The sequence below is a fragment of the Parus major genome, chromosome 4 (assembly GCF_001522545.3).
Source record: "Parus major isolate Abel chromosome 4, Parus_major1.1, whole genome shotgun sequence".
NCBI classification, from domain to species: Eukaryota; Metazoa; Chordata; class Aves; order Passeriformes; family Paridae; genus Parus; species Parus major.
Genome location: NC_031771.1, coordinates 2,574,444 through 2,585,493, shown reverse-complemented (window position 1 = coordinate 2,585,493; position 11,050 = coordinate 2,574,444). Strand labels below are relative to the sequence as shown.

Here is an 11,050-nt window from a genome sequence, read left to right as displayed (position 1 = left end):
GAAGGGAGGAGGAGGAGGAAAAAAGAAGGGAGGAGGAGGAGGAAAAAGAAGGGAGGAGGAGGAGGAAAAAAAGAAGGGAGGAGGAGGAGGAAAAAGCACAATTTCTGAGCAGCGAGTGCACTGTGCAAAAGCACAGACGCACCCACCTGCACAGAAGGGTTGAAGGGGAGGGAAGGTGATGATAAATTCCATGTATTTGCAGCCTGCTGTGCAATGCCTGCTGAGATAAATCACCTCAGGGTAAGCAGAGACATGGGCTTGGTGCTTCACTGCCAGCAGGGCAAATGTGCTCAGTGCAGGGAAGCACCTCATCCCTGCTTTGGAATGGCATGGAAAAGGACAGGGCTAGCCAGGAGTGAGCCCTGCTGGAGCCACTGCTGCTCCCAGACACCGGGGTTTGGAGCTCAGGGGGAATTGAGAGATGCTTCTACACCAGGGCTCATTTTCTTGGGCAAGAAGGTGACATTCAGAACCACTAAGATTCAAAAAAGAAAAATTATTTCATTTCAAAAAAATGTGTGCCTCTGTTTCCTTGCTGATGGAGGGACAAGAATTCACCTCCTCCTCAAGACAACCTTAGATGTAAGACTTCTCTTTTACCATGAAATAAAGAGCCTAGCCCCATCCCTCTGTATTGCACTGCTGTTTTCAAGGAAAACAAAGAAGGAACACACATGCAGCACAGTCTTGATTCAAAAATGGCTTTTATTTTAGTTGATCCCAGCTTTCTGAAACCCACAAGCAGATGAGATTTGCTCCACAAGAGCATTACTGTATTAATAAATCTTAACTGCAAAACATGTAGAGGATGTAGCCCCAGGCTAAGGAGTGGCATTTAAATTACATTATTTAAGAACAAAAATATCTTGACCATTGTGAGAGTTAACAAGCAAACCTTTCAACTGAAATATTCAATTCTGATCTCATTTTTCAGTAGTAACTTCTTATTTTCCTAATGAAATTAAAATGAAGCTCATTTTCCAGTGCTAATTTGAAATAATCCCTAACCAGAAGTTCTCTGCACTTGCTAACATTTATTTTAAAAGCCACTGAATTTATTCAGAGTAGAGACTATCTGGAATAAGAAATTTAAAATTTGGGGGGAGAAAAAAAACCCAGCATTTTTTATTTATTACATTTCCACTCTCATTTCTGCCTAACACAAACTACTGACAGAAACAGAAATCTGGTTTTAAAAGCATAAGATCAGGATTTCTTAAAACTTCTGACAACAAAGCACACCCAGATGTTTCAAAAGGAAATAGGGAAGCTAAACTTTTGGTAGAAGCACAAGTACAATACCATTTACTGTGAATTAAACTAAGGCTTTTAACTCTCTTCACAATTTTCACCCCAAAGATTAAAAACATTTCCTTTCAACAAATGCTTCCTTAGTGCTTTATAGTGTTAAAACAAAGCACTTATTTTTGTGTCTGGGGAAACTTCCAAAACAATCTGCCAGCCTAGAAATCCATCCTAAAAGAGGACAAAATGAAAATGTCCCACATTTGTTGTTCAGCCAGACTCATCCTTCCATGCTGCAGCCTCTACCAGAGGCTGGCTCGTTTTTCAACCACTCCATCCAAGCAACCACTCCATCCTCCTTCTGAGCAAAGGGAGCTGGCTGTGTGGAGCTGAAAACTCCCTGACAGGAGATGCCCAAGGGAGGAGGCAGAACTTGGGCAGCGTTACCAACGCCGGCGGTGCCTGCATGGCTGCACTCAAAGGTGGGATTTATGTACCTAGGGTTTTCCAAGTGACTTCAGAGACTTCTGCAGCAAACAGAATCCCTACAATAACACAGGAGCAGCTCACCTACAGCCACTTCCACGTGGAATCACAGCACAGCTTGGGAGACACCTAAAAAACCATCCACTCCCACCCCCTGCCACGGGCAGGGGCACCTCTCCCAATCCCAGGTTGCTCCAAGCCCTGTCCAGCCTGGCCTTGGACACTTCCAGGAATCCAGGGGCAGCCACAGCTTCTTTGGGAAACCTGTGCCAGGGCCTGCCCACCCTCACAGCCAAGAATTTCTTTCTGATATCCAATCTAAACCTACCCCCTCTCTGTCGGTTTGAATCCATTCCCCTTGGTCCTGTCACTCCATCCCTTTGAAACAGCCTCTCTCCATCTTTCATGTTCCCTTCAGGCACTGGAAGGCCACACACAGGTCACCCCAAAGCTTCTCCTCTCCAGGCTGGAAAACACTAATTCTCTCAGCCTCTCCTCATGGAAGAGGTGGCTCCATCCCCCTAATCATCCTGGCCTCCTCTGCACCAAACACGGATTAAAATGCTGACTATAACAGGAGACGCTGAAAGGAAACACTGCTTCCAAACATCATCTAAAACACAACAAAAAGTTGCTACAGGATTCTTTTGGGGGCTTGTCAAGACCCTCCACAGAGCATCACTGAGCAGAGCAAACACATTTAGTCTGCCCCAACCCCTTCCAGCCATTTCCCTACTTTGTGCCCTTCTTGGAGCACAAAAACTTCCCGGGCCTGGAGTCCACCTTGGAAGGCCAAAGGAGCCACCAGCTGTTTCCACAGAGCCACTCGTGCAGAGCAGTATCCACTTCTGCCCCGGGAGAAACAAAACCCCCGACAGCTGCTGCCTCCCAGCCTCGGCTAGCAAATCCCTGAGCCAGCCTGCGGTGGGACTGCAAGCAGATCCAGAAGCATTCCAGAGACACAAAGTAGCTCAGCCACCTCCTTTTAGCCCAGAGTACCGGAGCAAGGCTGACAAGTGCTACCCAGCAAAACACTGTTCATGAATTCTTAAAAGCTCTGATTCTTGTACCAAGTCACTGATGGGTTACGTTTCTAGAGACACCAGACAGGAAAATGTGTTGGGTTTGTAAGGATGAGACGGGGTACAGCAGACTCACTGTGATCAGCTGAGGGGAAAAAGCCTTAAGCTGTTGTCATTAATAGCTCATTAATTCAGGAAAAGAAACACAGAACACAGCCTGGCCCTGCACTGATGTTTTACAAAGCACCACCTCCATCCTGCCTGGGACTGCCCGCCCCTGGAAATCCCTCGCATCTTTTCACCCACTGAAGCCCCGGTCAGACTGGCTGGGTGCAAAGGCCCAGGGAGAATTCCCAGCCTCTCCACCAAGGAGAGAATTTTCCAGCAGACTGGAAGCTGACAGACCTGTCACCCTTGTCACAGGGGTGACAAAAAGCAGAAACTGGAGTCAAGTGGAACAGCACCCTCACAAACCCTTCCCCCAGCACAAACATAATCAAGCTCACCTACCTCAAACAAGAAGCCGTGGTAGACACAGGCACCTGAGGGACCAAAACAAAAATAAACCTGGTTAGAAGCGAATAACAGCAGCAGCACAGCCACCAGTGAACCTGCTCTGTCACACCACCAAAATACATTTGGGCAGCCACAAAATATGCAGTTTTGGGGCAGCTGGGCAACCTCTGGATAAGGGACAGGACCTCCGGCCTAGTTGGGCTCAGAAGAGGCTCAAACGAGGCAGAGACAAAAGGGGGGACCTGCTAAAATAACTTTCCTCTGTCAAAGGAACTCCAAGATGAAAAGCAAAGAGACCACAGGAAAGGCTGCCTCGAGGGACCACCCGGAAAAGTCACAATTTCCTCCTCAAAGAGCAGAGTTTCCTCAAGAAATGCAGGTTAGACAAATCTGTAGAGAAAACCTGGGAGCTACACTTCTCGGAATCAAAAGCTCCTCCTTTGAGCTCATCTTCAGCTCAGCTGCAAGAGGCTGTGGAGGCACCATGGGGAATTATTTTCCCTTGCCAGGAAGATGAGCCACGGGAGCCCAGTCACACTTCTCTCAAATTCAGCAAATAGCTGTTCTTTAGGCAAGAGAATATAATTTCAAGGCTCACCATCCAGCTGCACCTCAAAATTCAATGCAAACCACAAGGTCACACATTGTTGGAAGGCACAAGGGGGGAAAAAAAAACAGAAAACAACAAAAACTTAATATCATTTAGTTAAGACCAGTACAACCCATCTGTTTTACCCCTCCAGGGCTGGCTGCCTTTTCTTTTTAGCTCACTGACAGCTATAGTTCCCTAAAATACCAGTGTGCTCATCCCCTCTGGGGCCAGAGCAGGGAATCGGGACCATGTAGGATCAGAAAGCAAACTCACACAAGTCTGATCCTCCTTCCCCAACGAGGACAAAGACCCATCTCCCTCCATTACCAAGACATACTATGATACAACCCAGCTTTGCAGGACCTGGAAAATCCTTAGTTACAATCAAATTTCACTTTTATTCCCGATTATGAGGGAGCCAAAGACACCACAGACACGTTAATTGAGGCTGCCGTGCAACAGCACCCTGATTTTCCACGCAACTCCAAGTCCTAGCTGTGATCAACACCTGTTGCAAAGCACATCTGAAAAGCATTCTGCAGATTATCACTTCCACATGCTCAAGCACCTGATAGAAGAAAGCCCCAGACTTCCTGCTGTGGTATTTTTGTGGGGGATTTCTTGGATGCAATGCAGTTTTCTGCTTTGAGAGCTTTTATTTTTGGTACAAGTCAGGTCTGTCAGAGCGCTACCCAACGAGTTAACATCCCAAATCCCCACCGAGCAGCTGCTCAGCTCGCACACACACATGGCTGATTTTAACTGCTGTTATTCACTAAGACAGCTGTGCCAAACGGGAATCACGCTGGGAAGCAGGGTTTGCCGAGCGTGCCACTTCGGAAACCAACAACCTACAGCCGAAGGACAGGCTGGAGAACGACCCAAGAGGACGATCGCAGCCAGTCCGCACTCCCAAACTCCCAATACCATCAGTGTGGCTGCCCATCAGCCTGTCCAGCGCACCCAGACAAAACCCAGCGCCCGCTGTCCCTCCCTCCGAGCGCTCCCACCGCGACATCCCCACACGCCAACTCGGACCCAGCCGCCTCCTCCTAACACCAGAAAGAGAGGATGCCTGCTGCCGGCTCCCCTCACGCTTCCCGGGCACCGAGCGGCTCCCACCGCCGCATTCCCGAGCCCTCCCCACGGCCAGCAGCGCCCGCGGGGTGTGTGAGGGCTGCGGCCGGCCCTGCCCGCCCCGCCCCGGCCCCTCAGCGCGGGCAGGGGCCGCTCGCTGCGGGCTCCGCACGCCGTTCCGGGCCAGCACCCCCTCACCTGAGCACGGCCAAGTGCCGGGCTGCCCTCCCTTCCCGCCCGGCCTGAGGGGCAGCTCCGCCATGCCCGGAGCGGGACTCGCGTTCCTCCACGCCCGGCACCCCGCGGCCGCTCCCGGGCAGCCACCGGCGGCAAGAGCCGGGCACGGCTTCGCCCCTTTCCCCCTCACCTCGCCACAAAATGGCGGGGGGCGGAGGCGGACCCCCGCCCGGGCCGGGAGAGCGGCAATGGAGCCAGGGAGGCACGGCCGTCCCGCTCGCCGCGGCCAAAGGTGCCTCGGAGCCGGCTTTTCTCCTCAGGAATCCCTCAGCCCGCGGGACGGGGACGCGCCCGGCGCGGCCACTCACCTGAGGCGGCATCGGCCGGCGCGGCGCGAAGCAGCGGCAGCAGCAGCGGCAGCAGCAGCAGCGGGGTGGCCCCGGCGGCGCTCATGGCCCCGGGGCGGCGAGCAGCGAGCGGGGAGTGCCCGCCGGGCCCGCGGCAGGTGCCGGGGCAGAGCCTCAGCCCCCGCCCCGCCGCCAAACTTTGCCCGCAGACAAAGGGGCAGCTCCGCGCCGCAGCCCGCCCGCCCCCCGCCCCGCCCCGGGCAGCGCTGCGCCCTCCTTCCCTCCTTCCTCCCGGCACCGGCGCCTCGCCTCCTCCTCCTCTTCCTCCTCCTCCTCGGCACCTTGGCTGCGAGGCCAGAGGAGCCTGGCTTCTCCTCCTCCCCCGCCGGCCACCTGGGGATGGAGCAGCCGCCGGGAATCCCGCAGCCCGTCCCAGGCGCGGCACTGCCGGGATTAGGCAAAACCAAGGTGTTTGTGTTGGATCTGAGCTCACTGAGCTGATCCATAGCCCGGCGGCTGGAAGGGAGAGGTCACCCTCTCTCCCGCCGGGGTTGGAAGCCTCTGACTTGGGGTGTTTTGGGTGCCAGATTGGGTTGTAGGATTATAAGGAGAAGTATCAAAGCCCGGTCTGTTCACACGTCCATTTCTTCTTGCCATGCCTGCTGCTTTGCTCATCTTTCTACCCCAAATCCAACTAAGAGTTAACCACTCAAACTAAAAAAAAAAAAACAACAAATCCCCCCAAAACTCAAGTTAAACTCTTGCCCTTACAGTGTTCTCTTACTTTAAGCACCTCCACACACACAGTTCTAGTCCACTGAAACAAAGCTTCCCATGTCACACCTCTCCAGCACTGCACACTCAACAGATCCCCAACGTTTCCAAATCCAAGTTCGGCTCCTACAAGTCACAGGACAAAGAAAAACAGCCCCAAGTTCGAAGTTACAGCCACTAAACTGCTATGAGCCAAATTAAAATTAACTCAGAAAGCGAGCTTATTTTTACTAGTCTATGAATGAAATGTTATTTTTTTTCCCTGCTAATTTCAGCCTTCCTGCTTCATAGCAGTATCCCAGCTCCCACATAGCAGTCGGTTTGCACAGGGCTGGGCTGCTGCTGCCTTCATCTCCTGCTTGCCTGATTAAATGCAACGATGGCAGCTCAATTTGATAATAATTCCCCGTGGTAATTCCATCTGTTCAGTTCTGATTCACTTCCTAATGAACACTACCATCTTGAACTCGGAGCTGGAGGTCAGATTTCTTAATTTATTTCTTTTTTTTCTCCTCCCCAGGACCGTATGCCTTCAGTCACCGTGCTGGAATTCCCACAAGGATTGAAGAGAAATGTACAGCGCTCTGATATCCAAACAGTGATTGGCATGATGAGTTTCTCTCTGCTCTACCCAGTTAATAATCATCAGCCTCATTAGCAGAGGGTTTTTATAAAAACTTATTATAAAAAAACTTAAAAATTTATAAAGCTTTTTATAAAAACAGGAGCAGGGAGACACAACAAGTACCTCTACACACACTAGAACTGAGCATAGAAATATTTTATGTCTCTTTCAAACACAGCAGAAATGACAAAAGGAAGAAATACATGAGTCCCAGTTCCCTCCTAACTCCTCAGGTTGACCAAATTCAGAGAAGCACCAGCAAGAAAGAACAGGTGGAAACAATCAAAACCAAGCACACAGAGGGTTCAGTAACTTCATACAAATAACATATTACATCTTTTAATCATTTGTGTTGTTCATCTTCCTGCTGCTGTTCTTTAGGCTTGTACAACTTGTTTCCCTAGTCCAGCTACAGTTCCTTCCTCCTCCCTGTTTCTGCTACCTTCCTTCCTGCTGTCCTGAGAGCACTGCTCCAAAGACACTGTTAAAAGTCAGAAGAACTCAAGACCTCTACCTTAGATAATTTTGCAGATTTTCCCATTCCACAGGGTGAAGGGAGAGCGTTTCCCTCATTTCCAGCATTTCTCAAGATTTGCACTGGGCGCCAAAGACTTCAGATTTTCAGAAATTCAAAGTTTGGTGAAGTTTTGTCCTTCACATCCTACTTAACACAAAAGCAGCACTTGTGTTTTGAGTCTCTTTACAGATTAGCAGCAAATAAAGATATAAAATAAGCTCCAGGCTCTCTCAGGAGAAACAGGAGATAGTTCTAAGGCTGAAAGCTTGAATGGTGCAACTTGCAAAGCCATGACCCAGCTGTCAGCTGCTGCCACGGATCTTAGAAACACCGGCACAAAAAGTCACTGGGCTTGTAGAAATAAATCACTTTTAGCCCCCCTTTTATCAAACCTCTAGGGCAGGGGTCAGTTTTCTGCAAGTTTTCTGGTGTGAAAGATCCCTTTGTCCACTTGGCAAGTCCAGAGACTGGAGCCAGACATACCTTGTGTTCCTGGAGAGCTGGGCATGTGCTGGCACAGGCTTCCCCAGAACAGCTGGAGAAACGTGGTTCTGAGAAGGCTCCGTCTCTGGAGCAAGTGAACCAGCTTTTATGCAGATTCCCCATTTCCAGAGTGCCTGACAGTTCAAAATTTTTCCAGGTTTTAACTGGGTTTTTAACAATTTTTTTGAATAAGCCTGTTGAAAATCAACGAGATCAGCCCATGAAAACAATCTGGCATTGCAGTGTCACCTCAGGGGAACTTAACCCAGCATCTCCCAGTACCTGGCAATTTGGGAAGGTTTTCCTCTTGTTTTCCAAGTGGTCTTGGAGGTGACACACTGACAACTCTCCCTTTGTGTCCTGGTGGGATGAAGCCTCTAGTCACCTTCAAGCTGAGGCACTGACAGAAATAACTGCTTGGAGAAGAATTATGTTTATCCCTAGCAGTGTTTTTAGTCAGCCTCAAGAGCTTTTTGCCCCCCTCTGTCCTATTTCAGTTTTCCCACAGACAGACTTCTGGCATCAGCCTCTCCCAGAATTTGGAGGCTGCCAAGACCAATGGTATTGCAGAGCAATGGATAAAATCATCACACCTAATCATTCAGAACACCCACCTCAGCACTAAAAACCTGCCATGCCTGGTGGCACTTGGAACATCCCTGCCTGCTCCTCTAACCGTGGCACAACTCACAGCACAAGCCCCGTGAACTCAGTCTGACCCACAGAAATTCCAGGTTTTTTGCAGTGCCAAGAATTCCCCTACAAGTCCAGGTTGAGGCTGAGTGGCAGCTTGAACCCTGCACTCCCCACAACTGCACACAGGCTCCTAGGACAACTTCTTCCTTCTTTGGGCAAACGTTTCTGTGTGTGAACCCCGGCTCTTCTCCTTAGCTAAACTACCAGCAGGTTCAGATAAAACAAATCTAAAAGCCACCATACATCATCTGCACTGCTGAAGGTGCTGCAGCACTCCCTCTCTCCCACAGTGATTTCCAGAAGCCAGCAATGCCATGCCTAGTGTGACAACTCAAGTGATTCCTGAGGCACGCCGGCCCAAGGACCGCACGTACAAGCTCCCACGCCGCGTGTTTGGGGACTAAGCTTATTAAACAGGAATCACCTCACGTTGTCTCCCTCCCTTTCATCTCTCCCCCCGTGCCAATCAAGCATTCCAGGACAAAAAGAAGTCACAGTGCACTCAACAGCTTGTACAGCACTGTTTCAGCATGGCACAGGGCAGGGGCATCGCTCCTTTAGCAATCAGTGGCGCAGTGACACCGGTCCAGAACTGCGCCTCAAAACTTGCTGAGCTCCTTCTCTTGCTCACCTGACCTCCAGAGGTCCAGATTTACTCTGTCCCCACAGTGCTGGGATTTCCCAAGCACAGATTCCTGCAGAAAAGTTGGTTATTCCGTGTTTTTATTCTCTGAGAGCGCACTCAGCAGTCTGAGAGCTTCTGATTTAAGCTCACCTCTACATTTATGCTTAAACATCACTTCTTTTTCTTTTTTTTTTTTAAATCCACCCATCAAAGAGGGCAGGCCTATCTTTTTCCAAAATGGATAGTGAAGTCTTGGAATCAGGCCAAGAGAAAAGAGAAAAGGCAAGGAATTCTATGCAGGTGATACCACAAGCTTTGCTTTTCTACACCAACATGAAACTCACCTTCCAATTGCTCCACAGCCACTGGAATGCCTCATAATATTCCTTACATGTCTAATGCCTGAGCAATAAAGATATTCAAGAGCACTGGCATTCATTTTCCCACTTAAAACACAGCAAGTCTATTGTGTGAAAGCTTCCTATACACACCTAGAGGGAATTTTTTGCTCCAACTCTGAGCAAAGCATCCCACACAACCAAAAATAATCAGCGTGGCCTGACAGGCATTGGTGACCCTGACTGACAGCAGCCAAACTCTTCAGATGGGAGCTGAAAGAGTAATAGGAATGATTGAAAGCCACAAACCTGCCCAAATTTGGACCAGCTCATCCCTGTTGTAAATAGCCAATCCTCTATTGTCTTATATTTCGGGGTGCATCTTTACAAATATGTGTTTAGCAACAGAGCCCCCCCAAAAAAACCCACCCTAGGGGAAATTCCAACGCCTATCCAGGAGGGAAGGGCGGGAGCGCCACCTCCTGGAATTAAAGCAGAAAGCACCGGGAAAGAGAGCCGGATCTCCAGTTCATATTCCAGCAAAGCAGGCGGGGAAATACATCAGAGCAAGTGCACGTTCACTGCCACCCCCCCCAAAACACATCCAATTCTTCCTTAGAGAAAAGGTCGGTATGGTTCTGGCAGCAGGCTCCTGTTTGTGACAAGGTTACACCCAATTTACACCTGAAATCCACAAGTCCCATTTATTTTTTCTTCTCACAGAGCATGATTTGAATGACACCATCTGCTCCCCCTGCTAGAGCAAGGGGAAGACATCAGGTACTAATGGACTCTTGGTTAGCTGGCTTTTGTTCATCTTCATCCACTGCATTCTCTTCTTCTTTTTCTTCTACTTTCTCCACCTGAGGCAGGATTCCATCGAGGTTCAGCAGCAAACCTTCACTGGTGGAAGATCTGATAACCAACCTCCGCACAATGGGATCTAGGAAACAAAAGTCCACCACCAAGCTGGTCACTCCACCCCTCCTCTCCACGTCTCCAGGCTGGCTGCTCTCAGAAAATGTTTTCAATCAAGTAAAAGAACACCACAAGAATCAAGCTTGACTCTCCAAATCAGTGGAAAAACTACTCAGAGCAGAAAAGCTAATCCTTAGTTCTGACGTAAATTGATTCAAATTCATTTTAAAAAAAGAAACTAACAATTCAAAACACCCCTCCTGCCATCTACTTATTGTATTTCAATTCAGGCAACCCCTCAGTTCTTATTTGGGTTTCTCAAGGCATGTGTAGTTGGCTTTTTATGGTCTGGTCTCTGCAGCTACTATGAACAGCATCAGTGGGAGAGAAGCAAGATGATTCTTCTGGCAGACATTAAGCAAGCAGTAACATAAAAAAATGGGTTTTTAGCTCACACAAAGCTCCTTGCCTAAAATGATTTAATGAATCACCATTTCCTTTACCTATTAAGCAGATGCCCTTTGCTTAAAGCTGGCTTGATTAGTCCTTTGTAGCTCCTTTTGATAAGGAGTTTAAAAGAGAGGGAGAGAGGGAGGAAAATGGGAGGGAGGG

At 49.3% G+C, this 11,050-nt stretch overlaps 2 protein-coding genes across 2 annotated transcripts in view; both read right to left on the bottom strand.

Annotated features, from left to right (window-relative positions):
* FRAS1 (Fraser extracellular matrix complex subunit 1) overlaps positions 1 to 5,589 on the bottom strand; it is an 88,106-nt gene extending 82,517 nt beyond the window's left edge. The window contains exons 1-2 of the mRNA XM_015623634.2: positions 5,484 to 5,589; positions 3,264 to 3,295 (exon numbers count right to left, since the gene is read on the bottom strand). Of these exons, the coding sequence (XP_015479120.1) occupies positions 3,264 to 3,295; positions 5,484 to 5,568 (117 nt within the window). The 5' untranslated portion in view covers positions 5,569 to 5,589. The remainder of the gene's footprint in view (positions 1 to 3,263; positions 3,296 to 5,483) is intronic.
* A 4,608-nt stretch (positions 5,590 to 10,197) lies between these two features.
* The window catches only part of MRPL1 (mitochondrial ribosomal protein L1), a 5,569-nt gene continuing 4,716 nt past the window's right edge, over positions 10,198 to 11,050 (bottom strand). The window contains exon 9 of the mRNA XM_015625327.3: positions 10,198 to 10,551. Coding sequence (XP_015480813.2) covers positions 10,297 to 10,551 — 255 coding nt within the window. The 3' untranslated portion in view covers positions 10,198 to 10,296. The remainder of the gene's footprint in view (positions 10,552 to 11,050) is intronic.